Genomic DNA, 27,147 nt, shown 5'->3' with positions numbered 1-27,147 from the left:
TGCTGTGGTGGTGCAGGAGTAGAGTACCACCCACATAAAGAAGCCTCAGTCCATCGGCGGCTGTCCCAGGTTAAATTCCAGCCTGATGACCTTTGCTGTGTCTTCACCCTCTTATTTATTAAGTTAAATCAACTTAATAAATTAAGTTTAATCAACTTAAACTAAATAACATTGAAGCATACATTTAATATGATTTAAATTCAATTTGTATTTTAAGTATAATGTAAGTGAAAACATAATTTTAGATATTTTAGTTTGGAACAACTTAAAAGTTTGAGTTGACTTTCTGTAGAATTTAGTCAGAGATTTTAATTATTAAAAAAATAAATGATTTGAGTTACGAGTGGCTTAAATTTGTCATGTTAAACACACTTAATGAATTAAGTTATAAAAACTTGGTACATTGAATTGGATAAACTTAATGAATTGAGTTGGATGATCATAATATATTGAGTTCTAGAAACAATAAATTGAGTTGGTCAGACATAGGATACGAAACTGGCATTGAACGCAACTGTTTCAAGTTAAGTCAAAGTAAAACATTTCTTTTACTTAATTTCAATTAGTTAGATTTGTAACTTTTAAGTTAATTGAACACAAAAAAGTACGTTGTCATCACTAAATCAAATGAATTAAGTGAGATTAATGTAAATATGTCCATAAAATGAACTACATCTAAGAACTCTTTTTAAAGTGTGAAGTGCCTAGATTTCTTTGTGGGTTTTACTAGAACTGTTAAATTGATTTCAGGTTGTTGGTTATCCTCAGTGACAAACAGAAGTTGACTCTGCTGTAGAGCTAGCCGATGAATAGCATTATAACTTGGTGTGCACCGATTTATCGGAAAGTGGATTTATCGGCGATGATTTCCTTAATCATCAGGAGCTTGGTGATTGACTGATACTTGCATGTGAAGCTGATCTTATCCACCAATCTTTTCTACCTCAGCAAACGTCTAAAAATCAACCACCATCCTCTTTTGCTCTTCTGTTAAAGGTTTGACTGATAAAAACTACTTTCTTCCTAAACTTTGAACCATGCGGCTTATAGCCCAGTGTGGCTTAAATGTGGAATTTTCTTCAGCCACCAGGGGGCTCTTTAGCAGGAAGTGAATCATTGGAAGTCAAAATTGGAAATAAAAGAAGAAAGCGTCATTAAAACGGAATTAATTTTAATAGGGAATAGAAACTTGAGAATGTTGTTGATCAGTTAAATAGCATTGAGGGGAAAATATTTTTCGTTTTTTTAACTAATACTGGGATCATTATGAGAATTTGAGGTATAGATATTAGGATCCAATAAATAGCAGTAGTGCAACAATAATGGATGCAAGCTGCCATTGAAATCCGAAGAAGAAGAAAGCGCCCATTTTTATTTAGCACATGCTAGTAGCAACACGAAGGATCAGCACTTTTACTGTTACAGTTACCGTTTGGAAACTACCGTAATCAGTTCAGTTAAATCTAAACTTGGCAACTTTTTGTTTTTCAACCGTAATAAATGTGATATTCAATTGACCTGTTATGACTCAGATTTTTTGGTGTCCGCCCCCCTCTGCTGCTGCTGCATCGTTGTGGAAAACCTGGAGCGGCAGAGATATCTGCAGTTTATATGTGTATGTTTATTGGTTTAAAAAAAAAAAACTTTGGGGTTGTGGTTTATAGCCCAGTGCGGCTCATAGTTTGGTAAATACGGACTATAATCCTTCCTGGATTTTTTCTGCAAAGAACCCAGAGAGGGTCATTTGATTGTGCTTTCTGGAAAACAATACATTTTTACATTTAGGCACTCCTGCAATCGTCACACTTTTTCTGTTAGAAACTGACTCCGACCCCCAGCAGAGAAGGAAAAAGTTATGTGGTCCTCACAGGAAAAAGTTTGGGGACCACTGCTATAAGACATTCACACTGTTGCGTTCCCGTTTATCATTATTCTTTATTATGTGAATGCTGCACAGGCACTTACACTCAAGTTTAATGAGGATTTTTCATGTGTCACTGGTTATTTCATAGAGACCATTATTCAGCAATTAATTATAAACTGATTATTTGCTTACATCCCTATTTTGCATCAACCTCTCACATACAGCACATCATGATAGAATTTGTCTTGTGTGTTTTAGGCATCATCATAATCACTGATGGGGTGACAAGTGTTCCTGATGTGGCTGTGTGTGAAACATTGCTGAACCAGCTCAGAAGTGGAACCATTGCTTGTTCCTTTGTACAGGTATCTTTATGTAAATGTTTTAAAACTTGCTTTCTGTGTATTTAAATTGTCATAGATATATGTAGATCAGTGTTTCTCAACCTTTTTTGTGCCAGCGCCCCCCCAGCCTTTATCCAGGTCCCTCACCGCCCCCACCAAGGATTTGTAGGCTACTTTGCACTGACTATTATTTTATCATTAATATTACTATCACTATTGTAGATGTTTTGATTGTTATGCTTGTTTCTGTATTTATCATCAAAAATAATTTCAGCCAATCAGAGTGGAAAAAATATTCTTGTTCTTTCCAATTTTCTAGTTGTTAAATATTCCACAAAATGACCAGATAAAAGATGTTCAACATGCCAGTTTAAACTTTGAACTATTTGCAAAACGACTGAGCTCTGCAACATTAAAACATGGATAGAACTGTAACTACATTAATCATAACTCTTCTTCTCTTCAGTGTTTGTCAGTTTCTGGTGGTGCAGCTCTGTGCTGCCTTCAGGAGAATGGGACATCAGAGTATCATCCATAAAATTTCACCCACATGGCATTTATTGTGCAAACCAGAGCTTTCAGTGGGAAACAAAAGTCCCAAGTCCTTTTAATGCCAAACAAATATGAGACCGAAACATGGATTATATCTTTATATAGACCTGTCTATTGATTATAGATTAATAGTTTTACTGGACAGAAATTACAAAGAACAAACCTGGTTCTTAATCAAATCCTAATGAGTCAAATTGAAAGTGTCATGGAGTCATCAGCCTCATGACATTAACACTGACATGAAAAATAATATTGAAGAAATTAATATATCAAATCTAACCAAAACATAAGTTCCTTATTGTTATCGCCTGTATAATATATTTCTTCTCAGTACTAGATATGGTCTCAGCAAACCCATGGCACTTCGACAATATCATTTTACCTTTTATCTGGAAATAGTGTCTGTTTATTCTTGCCACTATTAATTCTTGCTCAAAAGGTCTTGCCATACAAGTTTATTCCTCTGTATTTAGTTTCTTGCATTTTGTTCTTCATTCATTTCCATTTAGTTTCATTTGATTAGTTTTATCCTCTCTTGGTTTATTGCTATGTCCACTTTAGTTTCTTTCCTGTTGCTACATTTATTTTATCATTTATTGACCATCAGTAATCTTCACTCATCACCTGCTGCTCCGTCTAATCATCATGTTTCACATCATGTGTTGATTTTTCACTGTTCAGCGTCGGATTCTCTGTTTTTATGTCATAATTCACATCTAGTTCGTCGCTCCATTTTATGTCCCGCTTCTCCTGTTTCAGAGTTTTACACAATGTGCACGTCTTTTTCGTTTTTTTCTTTGTTTTTTTTCTTAACCCCCTAAGGTGCGAGGCGTATCGATGGAGAAAAGGCAGACTGACATAAACCTTTTAAAACAATGGAAACAATTTCTGCATTCTGAATATTGAAATTTAAAAGTGCTGTGTTGTTCTATCACCCCGTTTCATACCGGACCACTTACAGCACCGTGTTAACGTTATAAAATGAAGGCTCTCTATCGTGGTATCACCCATGGAGGGATTTCTTTATTTATTTAAATGGGTTCATTTTTCAGAGGGATGCTAAAGTCAGGGTATCGTGATTTTAGTAATTGCATGTCTATAAGAGCGATTTTCTGTTATCCTTCCATGGAAGCATGCAGCCTTCAAACGGAAATAAAACACTTTTTAATATAAGTTGCTGCTTTGATATGATCACAGCACTACCAAAACATATGTACAAAAATACCACACAAAGTGAATAACAGCAATGTCATCAGCCGGTGTAACGCTGAACTGATGCGGTGAAGCTACCAGTAGCAGGAGAACGGAGCTGCGCCAAGAAGCTAACAGAAGCTAACAAACACTGAATAGAAGAAGAGCTGCCATCGATACAGTTGCAGCCAAGCATGGTTTAATGTTACACAATACAGTTTTACCAAGTTGCTCAAAGTCTAAACTGGTATTGTTGTGCATTTAAGGTGTAAAGTTGTAAAGTAAGGTGTAAAACGACCCCCCAAAGGCATCCCAGCACCCCCCTTTTGTAAAAATGTCTGCCAGCGCCCCCTGCCGTCCTCTGAACGCCCCCTGGGGGGCGGTACTGCCCACGTTGAGAACCGCTAATGTAGAACATATATCACTGTGTATGTATGACATACACAGTAAATGCAAAATTGTATTTAATTGAAAATAATAAGTTGACTTTAATCACTTTTCATCAAAATACTCACTTTCAGTATGCTACTTAGAATTTGTGGTTGAAAATTCTCTCCAACTCTCTCTGTTTAAGCTGGATTAATTTAGGAAAAGTACGTTTTTGATAACTGAGTTTTTTTCTGAGTTGGAAAGTGCTTTGACTTAATAGTGAATGCAAGAGGAAGGACTCAGTCAAGAAAATGAGTTCATTTAAGTTGCATGAACTTAATTTTTTTTGTTAGTTGTAGTACTTGATTTAGTACTGCTTAGTTAAAATAAATTAGGTTTACTTACTAATCTTAAATTTACTTTTCTTAATTTTCTTGAGTTTGCATATTTTTTGAAGTAAGGTGAAGTCAAATGAGATTTTACTGTGTACCCACAGGACATAGACTCTCAACCTACAGAAAATACAGTCTCCTGTAGGTTTTAGGTTTTGATTGACTCAAGTGACGTCAATCACTCAAGTGATTGAATGGTTGAATGAATGGTTGAATAAAGGTATTTTTTTATTTCTACATCTGCCAGGAGTATGGAATACTTTTGAGCTTAGCTGCAAATTAATAATACAGTTTTTGTTTCTACTTTTAAAAGTGATCATGTAGCAGCATTTTAATAATTCCTTTTAACTTGTGTTTGTACCTTTCTAGGTTGGCGGTTCATACTCATATGACTGCAGTTTTGGCTACATCCCAAACGTAGAACTGATGAAGTTCATATCTTTGGCCACCGTTGGGTCCTATTTGCCCAGTTGCCCTGAAGTTGACCAAAACAGCCAAGAAATGAATGCCTACCACAGGGCCTTCCTAACCTACACTTTCCTCAAGACCCCAGAGTCCATGAACTCTGAGTACTTCTGTGGTGAGATAATTAAACTTCTATGATGGCCACACTATCGGAGGCCAGATGTTTTGCATCTTTTGTGTGTGATCAAGCTGACAGGAGCAGCAAGAGCATTTTCTGCTTTTGCTATATCTATGTCCATGATTCTTAATGTTGCAAAGATTGAAGCTTTAAGGTTGTCCTCAATGCAATTTTTCTGTAACTATGAAGGCTGATTTGTTTATCATCTAATTAATAAAAATCCAGATTGTGATTTATCCAAAAATCATCAGAAAATTATGTAGTGCCTGTTTACAACTAACCTTGTCTCAAGGCACTTTACAAAAGGAAAACGTTAAATTTATATACAGAAATATATCGACAATTTAATCCAATCATATAGATTTTGTGCAACTGGGATTGCATTATTGTTTGGCTTATATAATTCATTTTTAATAAGATTATTAAGAGAGCGCCAGCTTGTTTGGCAAAAATATAAGCAATTGGGACACCATTCCAGAGAATCTGCAATCATTAGCCAAACAAGTCAGTCACTCATAAAGAAGTAAATTCAACTGGACAGCAAACATTATACACATATCCCAGAATGAGTACACAGCAACTTTTTTCTTACTTCTGACAATTAGATTAACCTTACAGTCAAAATAGATGTTTGATATCAGGAAGATTTTTCCAATGACAGCTAATCACAGATCTCTCAAGCTTATAAAGGAGTTGTAATGTCAGCAAGATGGCTTCCAACACCAATAATGCTACAAAATGCAGTCCGATCAGTCTGCTTCAGGAAATGGGATTATCATTCCCTCCTTAGCTTTCAAGAATGGGTACAGGTAACCGTCTTTGGAGCTCTAATTGGTTAGATTTGGCATATGAACTTTAGGATATCTGAAGCCATTCTAACTATAAGCTTTACAAATAAATAAATAAAAAATAAATAAATAAATATATAGTAATGGTCTTGCTAATGTAACTTGTAACCATCAGCCAAACTCCTTTTACACGAGTCAGGATTAACATCTTCCTTTATTGTCATGCAGAATGGAGTGAAACTGCCAAAACACAAATAACTCAGAATGAGCTCAAAGCAGCAAACAGAAGTGATAACATTCAGTTTCATACATTAGAAGTATAACAACTGATACAATAGCTAGCTCAGAATGCTATGAGCTGCAAGCCATTATGTAGAGAAGACAGATGAAGCACCTGTCTTCTGTGTTAGAAGTGTCGCAGGCCTGCTCGTTAGCAATGATGTAAAACATACTCAAATCGCCCGCAGGTATTTACAAACTAATTAAACATAAATTCAATAAGCAAATTATTTCTCATATGTTATAACATATCGTTTTGATGTAGCAACTTACAGGCTTTGCGTCGAAGAACTCATAGCTGGAATGCGGCATTCATAAAAGACTAGTGTTCATCTGGTCTGCTAGCAAACAACTGTACTGGCTAAATAACGTAAAAGTAAACGCAGTTCCCCAAACGTCCAACAGATGGCAGCAATACGCCATGCAAAATAAAACACCCACAGTTCACAAGACATATATACATTTCTGCAGTTTGTTGTGGGACAACAGTTCAATACGTTGAACCGGATGAAGGAGATTATTTGGCATTTTGGAGAACTATATTTCCAGAAGTAGAGGACTATAAGTAAATTGGTGTTAATTTGCACACTGGGCTGGAGATGCAATTGTTAATCTGGGCAAACTGGACAGAGGTTTTCAAAGAACCTTAGGAAGTTCAACAATAGGTCAGGCTATGAGTAACTACATCATATCTGATGACAACTGTAAATTAACCTATTAATTCAGATCCAATTACCAAGTGATTTTCATAAAATAATACCCAAAAAGTTCTTATTTTTTGTTACTATCCATCAATACCTGCCTGATGAGGCTAAAGTATTAAAAAGACAATAGATGAGGGAAAATCCATCACAGGTGTTTTTGAACAGCAAGGCACTACACAAATACATAATAATAAGCACTTTACTGGAATATGAGTTTATTAGCAAAACAGTTAAACGTTTCAGTTAAAGTAAAAGATGAAATGACCAGAAAGTTAGAGTAAAAATATACAAATAAGAATAGAACCAGTAACTTATAAAACAATGTAATGATATCCCAGTTCAGTTTGAACAGTGAATTCTGAAAACCAGGTTTATTTAAGAAGAATTTACTGTAGAGATGATTCCGAAATAGTTTTCAAATCAGATTGGGTTGCATGAAAATATGTTGTGGATTACTCAGACAGCAACACCAAAATATTTAAGAATAAAACACGAATTAACTCTGAATGATGAGCAGTAATATCACCGTTCACTATGAATATGTAAAGCCCTTGTCATCGTTATTGGCACCCCTTCATGTTTTGCATAACTGAGTGAATATCTTCAGAAATAAATGGAAATGTTCAAAATGTTTATTAGCAGGATCTTTCAGTTGGACGTCCAAAGTAATTTAAGACAATTGTTATTTCAACATAGATATTCTAATTCCAAAGGACAAAACAGAAAACCAGTATGTGCACTAATATTGACACTTCTCCTTAATATGTGGTTGCACAGCCTTTGGCAGCAACGACAAGCCTCCAAACGTTTCTTATATTCATCTGTAAGCTTCTTCCACTTCTCAGGTGGTACTTTTATGGTACAGTGTTTGCTGTTTTCTATCAAAACAGCAAATTAAAGCTATCTGCATTACAATGTTGTTTCACTTGATGAATTTGCTTCAGTTAATATTCTGAACTTAAACTTTGTGGGTGCCAGTAACTGTGAGCAGGTATGCTGAAGGTTCAAGATAGGCTTTGAAAAATTGAGACCAAATTAGCTCTAAAATTAAGATTTGTTTAAGACTAAATTAAGAACAATTAGTTTGTGTTCAAACTTATTGTTTGAACACAAACAGTTCACAGTTGCATTGTGAACTGTTTTGCAGTTCACAATGCAAAACAGAAGTGCAGACAAAATTTTGAGAAAGTTTACTTGTGTAACTTTTTTCAGAAAAAGCAGTCAAGTGAAATGCTATTGAACTGTTTTTATTGGTAGTTCTTTTTAAATCACACTATTTATACAAATAGAAAGAATAAAAAAAATGAAAAAAATAAATAAAATGTAAATAAAGAGTGAAAAATATATATATTTTTGGTGTGCAAATGAGCTGACAATGCATGTCATCCTGCACTGACACTAGTTTGTAGGGTTCCTTATTACTGATGATAAGTAAACCCACAAAATTGTTGATGTTGTAGTTTCCCAGGACAAACTGTTCAATGAGCACCTAGTGTCAGCCAGTGGTAATCCAGCCCTGGTCATGCGGAGGAAAAAGCACACAGAGAAAGAAGTCCATGCACATTTAATAAGTGTGGTTTCAGTGCGACTGAGAGAAGGCTACACCATCAGAGACATCAGCCTCACCAAAGGTAAAGGTCTCTTTTCAGTAGTGACATTTAAAAGACTTGAGTTCTCACCAACATGTTCAGAGTATATCCTGTTGTTTCCTGTAGGAGGGACCCAACTGGAAGTGAAGTTGGCTTTGCTGTGGAAACATAACATGCATATTGAGTACCTAGCAGCTGCCACTTGGCCTTTGGACTCGTCCAACAGAAGCACTAAGGTGGAGGTGACAATGGAAGGCTGCTATGACATCCTGCATGATATCAGCTGCACACAGCGGAAGCCCATCACCAGTCCATACCGCACTTCTGTCATCCGGCGCTTCTGGAACACACTTCAGAGGTAATGTTTCCACTCAGACATTACATGGCAATGTTTCTCAAACTTTTTCAGGCTGAGGACCACCTAACCTGAAGTTGCCCCCACATCTTTATATATAATGCAACCTGAAATTAAAATATTAATCTCTTAACTCACGTATTGTTGTTTTCTTTTATCATCCTAATGAGAAGGGTGGTGCTGTTTGGTAAATGTGACTGGCCACAACAATCCATGAACTTGTGTGTTTTGAGTTATTCACTGATTCTGATAGTGTGGAGTCTAAGCTTTCCAATCATGTCAAACACATAGAAATGAAAGAAATTGTTCGTTACTACCAAGTGTTATGTGCATTAATAACATTTAGGGCTATTTGTGATTTAGATGCACAGTTACAGAAAAATAGACTTTTTAACAGAAACCATTTTCTGTTTTTCTGCACCATTAAAATAATTAACCCATTTCTATCATTTGTATTTATTTATTGTATTTTTATTTAGTTGAATATTTTTTGATTAAACAAAAAGTAACAATTGCTGTTGACCTGAAAGCAGAGCATTCAGATCAACACTAAAACTTTGCTGGCTGTTCTGACTAACTGGAGCGATTCCTACCGCAGGAAGGAATCCAGTCGCTAGTTAATGACACATCAACACTCTCAGCAGCTATGACTGAGCTTCCTCTGATCTTATAATATTCCTGAAGTTGTTTTCTTTCCACTTGTATCTGCAGCTTTTCTTGTCAGTAATCTGGTTTTAAGCCAGTTTTCAGTCATTTTCTTTGATACGATCCTTTGGTAAGCTAGCTATAGTGTCGCACATTGAGCTCATAAATGGCTGTTTACATGCAGTGCCTCGTGGACCACTTAGGGGTGCCCGCGGACCACAGTTTGAGAAAGACTGCACTAACAGGTGTTCTTTTTGAAATGGGTGAAATGTATTTCATTGACATGTGTCTTTCCCAGCATCAACCAAACTGATCAGATGTTGGTGCATCTGCAGTCATTCAATTCAATCCCCGAGAACTACAGGATTCCAGAGAGCACCAAAAACGGAGTCCCTTTATTCTACATCCCTCCTGGCTCTACAACTCCGGTACAGTGGAATACACTTCCCAGGACACTCCATCCTGCATGTTTTTTATGTTTCAAAATGTGTTTACATTGATGAGTTGGTTACATTCACTTTAAATTTCTGCTGAATTTGATGACAAGTTGCTAAGGCAGGTGGACCCCAGGTAATACCACAGAGAAAATTTTACCAGTATGTTAGAGACTGTATTGGTCTAACACATGTCTTTAATGGCAATCCACCTGACCAAACTGTTTATGCCAATTTAGGAGATTATGAACATAAAATGTGTGTTTTGTAAAATCCTATGGTTCACTGGATTAAAAAAAAGGCTTGTTAAAGGATTCCTTCCACTAAAAATCTACTTTGAGATGATAATTAGGTGGCTATACACACATGGACAAAGTTTTTGATACCCCTGTTGATGACCAAAAATAAGTCACTGAAATAACTTGAAACTGACAAAATTAATAAAAATAACAATGTACAGCAAATTAACCAATGGAAATCAGACTGCTTTTGAAATGTGTTTTAACAGAAACATTTTTAAAAATATATTAATGCGGGGTGCTGTGGTGGCACAGGGGCAAAGCACAACCCTGTGCCTTAGTTCTCGTGCCGGTGCCACATATCTTCCCTCTCCCTCATTACTGTCAAACTACTTTTGGGGGATCCGGACCTGCCAAATCTTGGAAAAGTCTAGAATTGCCCCCCCCACCTTCCAAAAATGATCATGAAAGAAACCTTTGTATTTAAACAATATCAAAATGAAAAGATGAAAAAAACAAAGAACGAAGTAAATCCGCCATTCTTCAAAGAAAAACATATGAATGAATTTGTAGGTCCACTTCCGCCATTGTTAGAACAAGTGTGGGAAGAGCAACATCAGCACTGAGAGCCGCTGAAGTGAGGGGCTAGCTGTTAGCTGTTAGCTGTTAGCTGTTAGCTGTGGCTCTGCAGCATAAACAATAAACCCTCCACTAAGTAAATACTTAAAGCAAAAGACATGTAAACCTTTTATGTACTTTCAATGCTCGATAGGAAGAAACACATTAACAATAAAAATCAGACTGTAGTTCATTATTTTATTACTTTGGCTGAATCTTGATAAATTGCCTCATTATGCCTTGAAAATCAAAACTAGCAAAATTGCTACATTGCTTTCATAGACTTAAACTTTTTTGTCAAAAGTAGCAAATATCTCAATTATACTTAGCTCTTTAACTCTTACGTTAATGAAAAGAGTAACTGGACTAAGCACTACAACTAGCCGACAGCTCAGTGTGTGTGACCAGAGACCTAGAGAAAAACAGAAATGTATGCTTTTATTTCTTACCATCTTCAACATAGATCCTCTAAAACCACACACACAAAAAATCTGGTTATTTTTCTATAAAAAATAATGATGTAATGTGTTACTGACATAACTGCACATAACTTTCATTGAGAGCCACTACAATAAATCAATATTTATGAAGGATTTTATCAAGTGGAGTTACACATTACAACTTGTTTTTATTTATATCCTTACATTTTTGTAAAGGTTTACCAGAGATTATTTCTGTGCCACTGAACCAAGCTCATATCTAAGCATTTAAATTTTAGTTAGACTTTTATAGGTCTCAATTAGTTTGCGTACTGAGAAAAACATGTTTGAGCATTACCACTTACTAGTCATTTTTGGTCTTGCAGCTTGAACACATTAAAACCACATTTTACGTTACATTTCACTGTAACTTTGCCAAACCCCCCACAATTGCTTTTAAAAAAATAATGAAATTGGATTTCCTCTGGTGCATATAGACTGATATATTTCAAATGTTTACTTCTTTTAATGTTGATGTTTACAACTGACAATATTGGAGAATTGAAAGGTGGCTAAACTCTCAAATATATAAGTAAAGGAAACGTACGGAGACAATTCTTTCTGCAAGGCCAAGGTGAGCTCGGAGATTTATTACACATCCACGGATTTGTCTTACAGTTTCATCAGTACAAAACCAAATTCCCAAATAATCTCCCCGTGTCAGGTCAGTTTCACCCAACGAGGTGCCAAAAATCCTTTTGCAAAAACAACTCCATAAATAGTATTTCTGCTCTTACAACAACTAATGAAAATCCCAAAATCTGTATCTCAGAAACTTTAATATTTTGAAAAGGTTCAGTAATGAAGACACCTGGTGCCACACACTAATCAGCTAATTAATTCAAAACACTTGCAAAGGCCTATAAATGGTCCCTGAGTCTAGTTCTGTAAGCTACACAATCATGGGGAAGACTGCTGACTTGACAGATGACCAAAAGATGATCTTTGACACCTTGTACAAGAGAGCAAGTCACAAAAGGTCTTGGCTGATTGTCCACACAGCTCTGTGGACAAACACATTAAGAGAGGTGAAGTGAAGGAAAAGATGTGGTAGGAAAAAAAAGTGTACAAGAAATAGGAAGCAATAGGAATACCTTCATCCTGAGAATTATGAAACAAAACCCATTCAAAAATGTATGGGAGATTCACAAAGAGTGGACTGCAGCTGGAGTCGGTGCTTCAAGAACCACCACACACAGATATATGCAAGACATGGGTTTCAGCTGTCGCATTCTTGAAAATGAGACGGCATCAGAAGTGTCTCACCTGGGCTGAAGAGGAAAAGGGCTGGACTGCTGCTGAGTGATCCAAAGTTATGTTCTCTGATGAAAGTACATTTTACATTTCCTTTGGAAATCAAGGTCTCAGAGTCTGGAGGAAGAGAGAACAGGCACAGAATTGCTTGAGGTCAAGTATAAAGTTTCCACAGTCAGTGATGGGTTGGGTGTCATGTCATCTTCTGGTGTCGGTCCACTGTGTTTTCTGAGGTTTAAGGTCAACGCAGCCATCTACCTGGGAGCTTTAGAGCACTTCATGCTTCCTGCTGTAGATGCACATATTTTTAAAAATATTTTTCTAACGTAGAACTTTCTTGTTTCTTGAGTGAACTGGAGTGGTTTCGCCTTGAGGGGTCATGAGGCCAAAATACCTGTGGACAGGTGGAGAAGTCTCATTGACAGTTAATTTGTTTGATTGGAGTGATTGTTCCAAACGGAACAACACACAGAGCGAGAAAAAGCAGGATAAAAGTAGTTTTGTCTGGTTTTGTTCTTCACCTGCTTTTTAGCTTGTTGCAGCACACCTCAGCCGCTGCAATTCATAAAAGTTAAACAAGCGACAAAAACCAATTCCCTCGGTTCATAAAACATGGTGATATTTATAACAGTCATCAAACTACGGCTCCTACAACATATTTAAAATAAAACTATTGACCAATTTAAGAAAAATTAGCCTTTTCTTGCATCTTGACAGAATGAACAGAAACCAAACTGTTTATACATTTGTATCAGGGAGAATTTATGTATCAAACATCAGTTTTCTCAGCTTTATTTTCAATCGTATTTAATAGATATATCTGATAATAAATGATGGTGCTACTAATATTTTTGTGACAGATTTCTGCTCATCCTGCATCGAGATAGAATGGTTTTCTGGACATAACTCACTGCATCACCTTGCGACTAATAGACGCTGCCCAATCCAGTAATACATATCAATTAGCAGCATGACGTAAAAATAATTAACTATACAACATTAAGAAATTACCATATTTTCCGCACTATAAGGCGCACCTAAAAACCTTCAATTTCCTCAAAAGCCGACAGTGCGCCTTATAATCCGGTGCGCCTTATATATGGACCAATATTGAGCCACAACAGGTCTAGCAACTATGGTAAGCAGCCGCCGACTTCATTTTCCCCCGTAGAAGAAGAAGCGTGCGGTGCATGCTGGGATAGTTGTCAGATCGCTGGTTTGTTAATAAAGTTTGACTGGCCTATCTACCTACCGACCGTCTATAATCAGGTCGTCTGCAGGTCATTTAGCACCACGTTCTCCACCAACATGCTGTGCGCGAACGGAGAAAGGTGACCATCGTCCGGCCACGCCCCGGCCCAGTCGCGGGAGGCTCTCCTCACCGACCGGAGTCGGACTGTTTTGTTGACATTCTCTTTAGTGCAGCTCCATCTAGTGGATGCATAACGTAACTCCAGCCTCTACTGTAGTGTCTATTCTATGCGCCTTATAATGCAGTGCGCCTTATATATGAAAAAAGTTAAAAATAGGCCATTCATTGAAGGTGTGCCTTATAATCCGGTGTGCCTTATAGTGTGGAAAATATGGTATATTTAATCCTCAGTGCCACAAGATGCTAATTTTGAAACAATGCAAGTTAAAAACAAGATTTTGCAACAAGTAAATTAAGTCCAATATCGGTCACTGGGTATAAACTGATCTTTAGTCTGTTTATCCTTGCTTTAATACTTCTGTATCTGTAGCCAGATGGCAGATGTTGGAGCAAATTGTATCACTCCACAGCATAGTGGATGAATCTCCCTATAGGCAGACTCACCACCCCCTGAGATGAGACCCACTGCTGTCGTCTGCAAATTTAACAAGGGTGGTACTTTGATGGATTGAAACACAATCGTGTGTGTACAGCGTGAACAGCAGAGGGCTGAGCACACAGCCCTGGGGGGAGCCAGTGCTGATAGCTGTAGAGGTATGGACACCCACTTTGACTCTTTGTTTGCGATTCATCAGGGTGTCCTTAATTCACCAACAGGTGGTGGAAGAGAGGATTTCCAGGTCTGACAGTTTGCACTCCAGTCTGTCAGGGAGGATGGTATTGAATGCAGAGATGAAATCAATGAGGAGGATGTGTAACTCTTCCAGTACTCCAGGTGGGAAAAGACAGCATGCAGGACAGTGGCAAGATCATCCCAGTCGACCTGTTAGCTCTACAGGCAACCTGGTGTGCATCAAAGGTGCAAGGAATAACGTCAAGATGTGACTCTGAACAAGTCTTTCAAAACATTTCATCGCCAACGGGGTCAGAGCCACTGGTTGGTAGTCGTTCAGGCAAGTGATGGGTGATTTTTCTAGGAATGGGAACAATGATGGAGGATTTCAGGCAGGATGGGACTCTGACCTGAGACAGGGACCAATTAAAGATCTTCGTAAAGATCCCAGCCAGCTGTTCTGCACAGTTCCTCTGCACACATTCAGGAACACCATCAGGTCCCGCTGCCTTTCTGGGGTTGACAGACTAGTGAGTGTCTCCCCTCACATTCCACCACCTTGAAAATAGAGGCGCTTAATTGCACTACTGCATTTGGAACAGCTGCCACTGGAGGCTCTGACTTGAAACAAGTGAAGAAGTGGTTCAGCTTCTCTGCAAGCGAGATGTCACCTCCGGCTGCTCTGTGGCTGATCCTGTAGTTGATAATGTGCTGAATTCCCAACCAAACCTGCCTGCTGTTGTTATTGTCCAGGTGCTCCTCAATCCTCTATTTGTAGTTCTTACAAGAAGAGCAACGCTGTCTTTAGGTTGCTCTGTGCCAAGCCTTAGAGGGCCTTGTCCCCACACTTGAAAGTAGCTTGCCTTGCTCTAAGCAGCCACCGGACTTTGAGTCATCCATGCCTTTTTGTTTGGGAGGAGCCAATAAAATTTTTTCACTGTGACATTGTCAGTGCAGGTCTTGATGAAACACAGAACACTGTCAGTGAATAATTCCAGGTCTGTTACTCAACATACTAGCGATGACTCATGTGCTACTGGCAGCAATTAAGTTAACTTTACCATTTTGGCAAATTTTAGCTTATAAACAAATGTTTGCACACTGACTGGAGTAATTTTATGTTGGTTAACATGGTAGTGATAATCTTCATCCTTCTGGTAGTATCAACATGCTAGTCACTCATTATGACTAGCATGTCATGATAATGTTAGGTTTATAGCTAGTTTTTACTATAAGGCTAACATTACCCTTTTGGCTAAAATGAGAATTTTAGCTGATTTTAAAAATGTATTGGTGATGTTTAGCATACTGAATGTAGTAAGTCAATGACATGCTGTTGATACCACACATGCTACAGACAGCATCTAGCTAACCTTAACATTTTAGCTAATTTTAGCTTATACACTTATGTCTACATACTGAATGGTGTTGGTCCATCTTATTCAACATAATAATAATACTCCACATGCTATTGACTACATTTTACTTCACCTTAGCATTGTTGCTAATTTGCAACATCAGAGCAGAACGTTGGGCTTCAATGAGCCCGCACACTGTGCAGGCCCCTTTTTTCAGAAATTTTGTAGTTACCTAGTTCAGTAGATTTTTATGTCTTCTGCCAGTTTAAAGTAATTTCAGTGACCATTGGCAGCTTTGAGGTCATAAAGAGAGGGGTACCAATAATTTTGTCCACACGTGTATAATGGCTGAATTCCAGAGTTTGTTTTTTTTTCAATCTGTTGTTTTTGTATAACATTGATTAAAGGTTGCCAGACCTATGTTCTGGCCCCCAGGTGAAAAGTGCTAAGAGCCAATTCACATTACCAATCTGGTTATGTAGTAGCAAAAACAGCCTCTCTTCTCTGTGTTAATCTGTTTTAACTAAATTATGTCCTCCTCCTTCAGGTTTTGTCTTTGCAGCACAGTGGATCCAAAGACCCATCTCAGTCCCAGTTTGCATCATACTGGAAACCCATCCTCTCTATGGACACAAACTTTTGGCAACGATGGTTACACATGCACCGGATTGCTATTATCCTTGAACATGACTTGTGAGGAACCCATCTTTTTATCTTTATATTCAAATCATTTAAAATAATTTGGATTTATAAAGGTTCGTGTGGCTATAATTAGGATAATTATGGTAATACTTTTTATTTACTGTAACTGTGGGGGGGTGGAGTATATGTTTCACATACAGCATGTGAGGGAATTTCAGGGGTAGGGAACAGAGTGACTAAAAGCACTGCTGGATATAAAACACAAATCAGTGCAAATCGAACTTGCTGATGCATTGTCAATGGGGTGAAGATGGATAATACAAAGATGGAACCATAAGACAGACCTGGTGTAACAGGAAGGGCATCTGACCTGAAGGAGTTCGGTTGAATGAACAGAGTAGCCAGAGAGATGCGAGGGCAATCAGTCAAGAGCAGCATGTTTTATAACAAAGGAAGATGACCTTTGAGAAGGATGGTGTAGGGAGCTACACTGCTCAAAAAAAAATAAAGGGAACACTTAACACAATAATAACACCAAGTAAATCACACTTCTGTGAAATCAAACTGTCCACTTAGGAAGCAACACTGATTGACAATCAGTTTCTCCTGCTGTTGTGCAAATGGAATAGACAACAGATGGACATTATTGGCAATTAGCAAGACACACTCAATAAAGGAGTGGTTCTGCAGGTGGGGACCACAGACCACTTCTCAGTACCTATGCTGTCTGGCTGATGTTTTGGTCAGTTTTGAATGTTGGTGGTGCTTTCACACTCGTGGTAGCATGAGACGGACTCTACAACCCACACAAGTGGCTCAGGTAGTGCAGCTCATCCAGGATGGCACATCAATGCGAGCTGTGGCAAGAAGGTTTGCTGTGTCTGTCAGCGTAGTGTCCAGAGGCTGGAGGCGCTACCAGGAGACAGGCCAGTACACCAGGAGACGTGGAGGAGGCCGTAGGAGGGCAACAACCCAGCAGCAGGACCGCTACACCTCCGCCTTTGTGCAAGAAGGAACAGGAGGAGCCCTGCAAAATGACCTCCAGCAGGCCACAAATGTGCATGTGTCTGCACAAACGGTTAGAAACCGACTCCATGAGGATGGTATGAGGGCCTGACGTCCACAGATGGGGGTTGTGCTCACAGCCCAACACCGTGCAGGACGCTTGGCATTTGCCAGAGAACACCAGGATTGGCAAATTCGCCACTGGCGCCTTGTGCTCTTCACAGATGAAAGCAGGTTCACACTGAGCACATGTGACAGACGTGACAGAGTCTGAAGACGCCATGGAGAGCGGTCTGCTGCCTGCAACATCCTTCAGCATGACCGGTTTGGCAGTGGGTCAGTAATGGTGTGGAGTGGCATTTCTTTGGAGGGCCGCACAGCCCTCCATGTGCTCACCAGAGGTAGCCTGACTGCCATTAGGTACCGAGATGAGATCCTCAGACCCCTTGTGAGACCATATGCTGGTGCGGTTGGCCCTGGGTTCCTCCTAATGCAGGACAATGCTAGACCTCATGTGGCTGGAGTGTGTCAGCAGTTCCTGCAAGATGAAGGCATTGAAGCTATGGACTGGCCCGCCCGTTCCCCAGACCTGAATGCAATTGAGCACATCTGGGACATCATGTCTCGCTCCATCCACCAACGTCACGTTGCACCACAGACTGTCCAGGAGTTGGCGGATGCTTTAGTCCAGGTCTGGGAGGAGATCCCTCAGGAGACCATCCACCACCTCATCAGGAGCATGTCCAGGCGTTGTAGGGAGGTCATACAGGCACGTGGAGGCCACACACAATACTGAGCCTCATTTTGACTTGTTTTAAGGACATTACATTAAAGTTGGATCAGCCTGTAGTGTGTTTTTTCACCTTAATTTTGTGTGTGGCTCCAAATCCAGGCCTCTATTGGTTAATAAATTTGATTTCCATTGATGATTTTTGTGTGATTTTGTTGTCAGCCCATTCAACTTTGTGCAGAATAAAGTATTCAATGAGAATATTTCATTCATTCAGATCTAGGATGAGTTATTTGAGTGTTCCCTTTATTTTTTTGAGCAGTGTATATCAACAGTTGCTCTCAGCTCAAGGAAGATAGAAAGTTTGAGTAAACTGGAATTCGCTGCCATTAGGAAGTCATGGCAGTTCCCTTCCTTATGGAAGTCATTAGTATTTTCAATTGAGCAGTTATGCACTGTAGGATGGCCAATAGAGAGCTTAAAATGGTTCAAAGAGGAGATATTCAGTAAAATACAAGTGGAATTATTTGATACCTTCTTATCATATTCTGGAAATAAAGACATTTGAAGAGGGAAGACGTTTATTTGTAGTTGTTGGATAGGTCAACTAGAGTTGTTTTTGTTCTTTGTTTTTTTTGTTCTTTGTTAAAAACATTTTTGCTAGAGATGTTTTTAAGGCTGCTGTGGCTTTTATGTAACAGTAAATGGACAGTAAATAAGGAAGAGAGAGAAGAGAAAGACATGCAGCAAAAGGCCTTCAGTCTTGGAGATTCCCTTGGGCTTTTCACTGAGTTACTTTCTTCTAAGTTTAGATAAACCAGTGATCTAAGACTTGCTCAGGGTGTGGGCTCAGGTCAGGAAACAATTTATTCTTTGGTATTTCTCATGTTGGAGCCCTAAGTTATCTAACCACTTACACCCATCTTTCATGTGAGGCCGTTTGTAATATGCAGTCAGTATTCTCATTTTCCTTTAGTGCTATATAGATAAATTGAATTGAGCTGGGATGGCAGAAACATCTGCTAAAGTTCAAATTGTGTTGCATTTGCCTGAAGCATTGCATAATGATTTTAAAAAAAATTCCCCTCAAATATCAACTATCTGTAATCTTCCTAAATAACAATAACTGTTAAGAGGTTTTAGTTATTCTGTGTTCGGTTTAAAACAATCTATTGCAGTGACCACTTTTTATTTTATTCTCTTGAAAACATACCAAACTGGGATTTTTCTGTACTGTTGAGATTTACCTAAGGAAAAAAAATCACATATGCTCAGAAAAGTTTTAATGTTTAGTATGATTAGAAGCAGAGAGAAACTAATTCTCATCCATGTGCACACCTATTGGAACTCCCTAGTGGAACATTTTATAGGTAACACTTTGAAATTTATTCTTACCTTTTTTGTCTTTGGTATAATTTTGCAATAGTTATCTGTACTTAACCTGATCAGTCAGATTGTGGGTTAATGTTGTCCCTCCAGGCCTGTTCCCAAACACCTGCACACAGCTGGAAACAATGGCCGCTATAGCACCATCCAGTGTCGCATCTCACACTCTGCTCTCACATCCTTGCTGAGGGACTGCAGTAGCTTTGTATTGGTGGAAGGTTACTCATATGTCAAACTGATATACAGGTAAAAAAAAAAAAAAAAAGTTTATCACTGTTTGCGACCATTGCTCTTTCTGTGCTCTTCAAAAAAACCCATATACACATTCTTGATTCTTTTGGAGAACATAATACTGAAACGCTTTTTCTTTTCTTTTTTTTTACTTTGACTCCACAGTTCATCGGATCAAATTCCCACATCCTTTTATCTTGTCCGTCTGATCTCTAAGACACCCTGCATGGTTCTGCGCCTGGGCTTTCCCATTGGGACACCAGCTAACATTAGAAACAAGGTACTTTAGCATTTTGAAAATAAACAATCATCCCATAATTTCTTGTGGGATGCAGGAGAACCTGTTATGATTAGATTTATTGTCATTTCACAGTTATGCCAGTTATTTTAGCATGCCTCTTTTACCAGTACAACTAGTAACAATGGTATGCATTATTTAGGTGGAATTACAGCAGAGAATAATAGCTTTAAAAAGAAACAAGTTATGCAACATCCAGACCTGTTACAACCAGGGGTGAAAGTAGTTTTAAATTCTTGGGGGTACTATGACAAAAAAATAAATAAATTAATAAAAAAACCCACATTAATTCAAAATTCTCCAGAGGTATTGTAGATGGTGATGGCTGATCTCAGGAAGAGGTTAGTCAGGATTGTCCATAATTTTCTTGATTTTATGTGAAATCTTTCTTTGTGCCATCATCTTCAGAAGTTTCACAGTAGTCCCCAGAACAGAACCAGCCTTCTTTATCAAGTTGTTGAGCCTTTTTAGATCCCTGACTCTGATGCTCCTGCCCCAACAGATAACGGCAGAAGAGATTATACAAGCTTGTTTGCTTGAGTAAGATGCAAACAAGCTTACACTCAGTGATGGCATAGTTACTTTGAAGAAGTAACTTTCATCAGATTACTGATTACTCCTTGAAAAAGTAACTTAGATTACTGATTACTCTTCCTTGATTTAGAAAGTAACTACGTTACATTAAAAGTAACTTTTTTAGTTACTTTTAGCAGCTGCTGATACCAACGCTTCACCACCTGTGAAACTTACATTGAGCTTTGCCAAAACTTAATTGCAAGTTATTTTATAATAGTAACATCAAAAATGTATTTCCACTTGTAAGAAGTAGAGATTGTTTAATAATTAGAACAGTACAAAAAATGTTAGTAATTTGTGTGTGTTTTTGTGTGTTCCACTGTCTGGACAACTATAAATAGGATTTCAGACCCCACACCCCTCCCTGCCCCAGCCTCCAGGTTTTGCGTTACGGCCCTGTATGTGCTGACACAGCGCAGTGCTCCACCTGCGGCTCCACAGCTCAGATGGCTGCACAGATTTGTGACACTTATCTTAATATTAATAATTATGATGGCGTTTAGTTGGGCAACTTTACGAACACGTTCATTCACAGCTGTTTTCACGTTTGTTGCGCTGTTCAAATTAGTCTTGATGTTTGCAGTTTTCTGAAGCGCAATCCGAAGCTCGACGTCATTCACAGGTAATACATTAACTTGAAATTAACAAAGACGCAGCGGGACGGACCATCCGGGAAATGATGGACTAAAACTAACTGGATGTCAGACTAATTCTGGTGTTTATGTCTGCTTATTTGCAAGCCTGAATTCGCAACTTGCAACTCATTAAATCTGCGAGCGACTTTAGAAAAAAATCAAGCCCAAAGCTGCTAATAATAATCAGACTTGGCGAGCGAAACTCAAAATAGTTCCTGTTTTTCCAGCAACAAAATGCGCATCTCCCTCCATTGTCTATGTAGAAACGGTGGTCACTAAATTACAAAAAAAAAAATAGTAATGCAAAGTGATCTCGATAAGTAACTGTAGTCTGACTACTGGATTTGAAATAGCAATGCGTTAGATTACTCGTTTCTGAAAAAAAGTTGTCCATCGTCAGAATCTTAGTAACGTGTTACTGACATCACTGCTTACATGTTATGACTGGACCTCAAAACGGGCCCTCCACAGGGCTTCAAGGCTTCAAACAGTCCTGTAGAGCTTCTTTGACTTCCTGTGATGACTTTCTTAGATATTTTCCTGACAGGCAAAAATCTCTGGACAATAGGTTCATAATTCAGAGTAGAGAATAACAAGACTGTGATCTGATTTCCCCAGAGGAGGTCTTGGTTTGAAGACGTATGAATCCTTGGTATTTGTATAAAACAAATCCAATGTCTTTTCTTTGCTGGTAGAGCAGCTGACAAACTGTCAGTTCTGCTAGAACTGAATCATTCTCAGAGTCTGCAGAGCTTTCAAATAATTATTTTAGGTTAGTACCCAGATAGCACAGAATGATTGAAACAAAATTGAATCAATGCTAGGCAGAGACATTGAATCAACATTGAAAGTGGTTGGTGACTTGTATGTTGAGTCAACATTAGGGTTTCAACCATAACTATCAACATTGATTCAACCATCATCTGAATGTGGATCTACATGCAGATTTGGGTTGATTTCATATTGAATGAAAGCTAAGGATTTATGGACATTTTTAGGCCTGATAGGTCTATATAACATACCACTAAAAGTTTCTTCACTCGTTTTAAACACTATATTATTGGCTGATCATGGGTAAACTGTGTACAAAAGTTTAAAAATAACAACATAGGTTTGATATAACATTTTATTTAAGAAGAGAGGGACAGATCTTTAAACATATTTGACTCCTTTTTGACTGTCAGAACAGTTTGTTGTCCACAAAAGAACAGAGTCCATGAGGTTAAGCTTTGTACTGTATGAACCAGGGAAACGGTACAAGTTGTGGTAACCCCAGTTAGACTCTGGTTGGCATCACTTTGATTCCTTACGATGTCTTCGATGTGTAATGAAGCCACTTCTTGACAGTTTTACTGCAGTCCTCAAGAGTCAGCGTTCGGTCAAACTGCAGAGCAACAGCTGAAAAACACAAAAATAAAAGTGAGGAAGGTGCCGGTTAGAAATATGATAAACATTTGAAAAGTTCTGAAAGACATTGAAAGATTAAACAGTGTACTGGTTACAGATCTGAGAACAAATACAAACCATATAGTTCCCCATGTACACTCACTGTTAAATTAATATTCATCTTATTTGTTCATTAATATTTATCTTATGAGCTACAACTACATTTACCTATGAAGCTGCAGTCTAGTGTAGGATTTATGATGCTGCACTCATGTTAAAATGAGAGAATAAAGGCTGTTTATCCAAAAACTTAAAGATAAAATTCAGGGAGGATCAGGGTTTATTTAACACACCAGAGACAGAATAATAGAGCAAAAGATGATTTATACTGTAGTTGGAAAAATTTATAATTTATACAGAATAAACTTCCATCAGCTGGTTTAATCTTCAATCAACTACACAGCAAATCCAGGAGGCCCAGATTAACTCCGTCAGATTTGATTTCAGCACTTTTAAAGTGTCTATATGGGTCCACACCAGAAAGTGTTCATTTAGAATAGAATAGAATATAAATACTTTATTCATCCCAGACAGGAAATTACTGTGCAGTTGCAGCATACACATACACACAGATCAAGTTACCAATAATAATAATAAAAAAATGCTATAAAATGTAGAATGTAAGATTCTGTACAATATGAACAGTGAATATTAATAATCTATACAATAGTGCTTTGTGAACAATCTGTACAAGACAAATCTGTACAATGGTGACTTAACGTTTATTATACAAAGTGATGGCCTGTGGCAGGAAGGATTTCCTGTATCTGTCCCTACGACAACGGAGCTGAAGCAGTCTGTGTGAGAAAGTGCTCCGCTGTCTGTCCACTGTGTGGTGGAGAGGGTGAAGCTTGTTGACCATGATGGACAACAGCTTCTTCATTGTCCTCCTCTCCACCACATTTTCCAGGGTCTCCAGTTTCAGTCCAAGTACAGAGCCAGCTTTCCTGATGACTCTTTTTGGAGAGTTAGTACCTTAACCCTTATAAAGTGTCAGATATCAAATCTGCTGGAGTTAATAATTTAACACTTACTAACACTAATCCAGTGTTAGATCTTAATATTAACTCTCACAGAGTACTTCTTTAACTTCTTAAGAGTTATTTGTAATTAATATTAAATAGGTAGTTTATTGTTTTGAACTTTTAAAAATTCTTTGGAAAATAAACATTTAATAAAGAGGCAATGATTTTCTCAAATGCATTTATTTCAAAATGTGCACTATAATTACAAAACATATTACAATGTGGAATAATGTGCATGTTTCACATGTCACTTTCATTCACATATTGCTTTTTAAAAGGTCTGACATATCAGCTGTGCGATACAAAATGCAGTATGCTTAATACATTTTTCTTCATTGCCATATGCATGGAATTGTTCAAAGTTCAAGGTGGAGAAAGTAAAGCCTCTATCAATGCATGCAGTTCATGTAATATGATAGAGTACATTTTCTTTTAACAGGTAGATTACCAGCTATGTACAGTACATAACAGACCAACCTGATATTCAGATCCATCATTTCTTATCCTGTTTCTGTTGATAAGAGTCAGTTCCTCTCTGACTCCACCAGAGAGATGTCCACTCACTAACAGATTGTCTTCAGCTAAAAGCCCAGGGTCTTTCTGTATAGAGTTTCTCTCAGGGTATTCCAGTTTCCTCCCACAGTCTAAAAACATGACCGTTGGGTTGGTCTCTCTAAATTCTCCCTAGTTGTGTGTGGGCATGATTGTTTATCCTGTCTGTCTCTGTGTTGCCCTGCAATGAACTGACAACCTGTCCAGGGTGAACACGCCTCTCTCCCACTGACCGCTGGAGATGGGCACCAGCACCCCTCACGACGCCACTAGGGATAAGTGTGTAAGACAATGGATGGATGGATGGACGGATGGATGGATGGATGGATGGATGGACTTTATCACTGCTGTTTTAAAGTAGCTACATTTTTGAAGCAAGATGGAACATGGTGAACATAGGATGATTTCTTATGATTTTGTTGCGTTTGTATTTATTATTTTTCATGTTTTTCATTTATTCAAAGCAGTATATTGTGCAGTGAAAAACCTCATGGAATGTTTATCTTTTTGTATGCAAAAGTAAAATAATTTCGGTGATTCATCCTGTTTGTTTGTCTCCCTCCCAGCCCTTGTCTTCATTTCCAGTTCCAAATGGAGGCCATGGCATTTGGAACTGGAAATGCCACCTATTTCTAGATAATAAAAAAACGGACCCTGCCTTCCTGTCCTAACCCCTAGAGCATTGCAGATAAGGATTCATATCCTCTACAGGTGTCTGGACGCCCTCTTTTGAGGCCTTTCTACCTCCAAATTATGATGCCACAAGCTTAGCTCTCCTTTCTTTAGGCAGTTTGATCCATTATTCTTTGCAGTTCCTCTCCATCTCCAGAAGGGTGATTGGGAGACATCTCTGCATCCATTTTCAGACCTGTCCAGAGATGTTCCTGTCCAAGGTGTACCTCGCCTCTCACCCATTGACCGCTGGAGATGGACACCAGCATCTCTTCCGAGCCCAATAGTGACAAGGGTGTATGATAAAGGATAGATGAATGGATGTTTTGGAGCAGGTTTTCATCCTGGATGTTTCAGTATATTGCTGCATTCATCTTTCCCTCTATCTTGTCTGCCAGTTCATAATGTTGCAAGATATTGTCATAGCATGATACTGCCACCACAATTCTTCCCTATTAATCTGGTTATGAGCTGTGCCTGGTTTCCTCCAAACATGATGTCTGACATTCACTCCAAAGAGTTCAACCTTGTCTCATCAGACCAGAGAATCTCTTGGTTGGACAGTCCTACAGGTTTCTCTGGTAAGCTGGTGAGCTGGATGGCAAATGAGTATATGTGTGTAGAATTTTAAGGAAAGAGATTAAGTTAATACAATTTGGAATAAAGCTGTAACATAGTAAAATGTGGAAAAAGTGAAGCACTGGTGAATAATTTCTGAATCCAGTTTAAGCCCAGCTCTATGCAGCACCATGTTAAACCTCTTTTAAAGTGATGACCTGGAAATAGAGGTACTGTAACTCTTTAGCCTTCTTTCAGGTTGGAGGCTGTATATTTTTTTCCACTTGTGTGTAATTTTTTGGCGGTGGTTTTATTTTATTTTTTTTGCTGGGGTTTTCTCTCTACACTACATGGGTGGGAACAAGCACACCTACAGTACTATAAGTGAAAGCGGCCAAAGTCTAAGCAAAAGTATTAAATATCTTCTGAAAGCCTGGACAACTACAGGTCAAGATCACTTCATCAAGAATATAATTTTGCTGATTTTCAATGTTAAAATGACTTAGTTTTTCACTGGCAAGGTACAAATAAAAATAGATGTGGATCAACATGTCACCTTTTTAGATCCTGTTTTGTCATTACTTTATTTTTTTTGTCCATCTTTGTTAATTGGGACCATTTTTACACATGTTCTCACAGTGTGTATTTATTTACCCATCTGTTTTACACCTTTTATATTAATTTTTTTCCAGTGGGTTTTTATTTGCACCAAGTAAACCTAAAGTTTTTAATTAGCAGCTTTTGTCCCAATAAACAAGTCAGACAAACTGAAGTTGCATGGATTTGGTAATATACATTATGGATTTCCACAGCATATTTCCTCTAACAAATCCTATGTGCCAGGTGATTTGGTTGTATTATGTTGGTTGTTTTGTGTAGGACTTGGCTCCAAACACAAAAAGTTTACTCTTTGTCGTAATCTTACCCCCTGTGCTTCACCTGTCTTTATTTAATTTCCTTTAATTCTATGTGTTCTCAACAATTGTTACATGTCAAAACACAATAATATTAATCAGAACACTTAGTTAGATCAATATGTGCTGTACAAACAGACTCAACTGTCACAATGATCTAATAGCTCATTACTCATAGCTCTTTTTTTTTTTTTTTCCTTTATCAGATTGTGGATGAGCTGCGAGAGCAAATCCTGAAGCTTCGTTTCCCTCACCGTGTTCAGAACAAAGAAGCAACACCGAAGGCCAAGAGGAAGACAGTGGGCCATGTGTCTCCATCTAAATCTCCCCTGGTTCCCGTGGCCAAGCCTGCTCTGTCAGATAGACCCTGTGTGGTGGTCCTCAGTAAGCCTCTTGAGAAGTTGCTGATAAGGTTAGTATGGGTCATTTAAGACTTACTCTTTTTCATCGGAGAA

The 27,147-nt window shown here is 38.2% G+C and overlaps 1 protein-coding gene across 11 annotated transcripts in view; it reads left to right on the top strand.

Annotated features, from left to right (window-relative positions):
- Nucleotides 1-27,147, top strand: part of szt2 (SZT2 subunit of KICSTOR complex) — a 165,600-nt gene that overhangs the window by 17,686 nt on the left and 120,767 nt on the right. For all 11 annotated transcript variants that reach the window (XM_081606674.1, XM_081606677.1, XM_081606670.1 and 8 more), the window contains exons 7-15: nucleotides 2,123-2,229; nucleotides 5,082-5,292; nucleotides 8,527-8,697; nucleotides 8,782-9,013; nucleotides 9,954-10,083; nucleotides 16,570-16,715; nucleotides 19,879-20,031; nucleotides 20,182-20,296; nucleotides 26,899-27,104. In XM_081606674.1, the coding sequence (XP_081462800.1) occupies nucleotides 2,123-2,229; nucleotides 5,082-5,292; nucleotides 8,527-8,697; nucleotides 8,782-9,013; nucleotides 9,954-10,083; nucleotides 16,570-16,715; nucleotides 19,879-20,031; nucleotides 20,182-20,296; nucleotides 26,899-27,104 (1,471 nt within the window). The remainder of the gene's footprint in view (nucleotides 1-2,122; nucleotides 2,230-5,081; nucleotides 5,293-8,526; nucleotides 8,698-8,781; nucleotides 9,014-9,953; nucleotides 10,084-16,569; nucleotides 16,716-19,878; nucleotides 20,032-20,181; nucleotides 20,297-26,898; nucleotides 27,105-27,147) is intronic.

This window comes from Poecilia reticulata, chromosome 4, assembly GCF_904066995.2.
Source record: "Poecilia reticulata chromosome 4, P_reticulata-male-v2, whole genome shotgun sequence".
Taxonomy (NCBI): Eukaryota; Metazoa; Chordata; class Actinopteri; order Cyprinodontiformes; family Poeciliidae; genus Poecilia; species Poecilia reticulata.
This window is presented reverse-complemented; position numbering and strand designations above follow the sequence as displayed.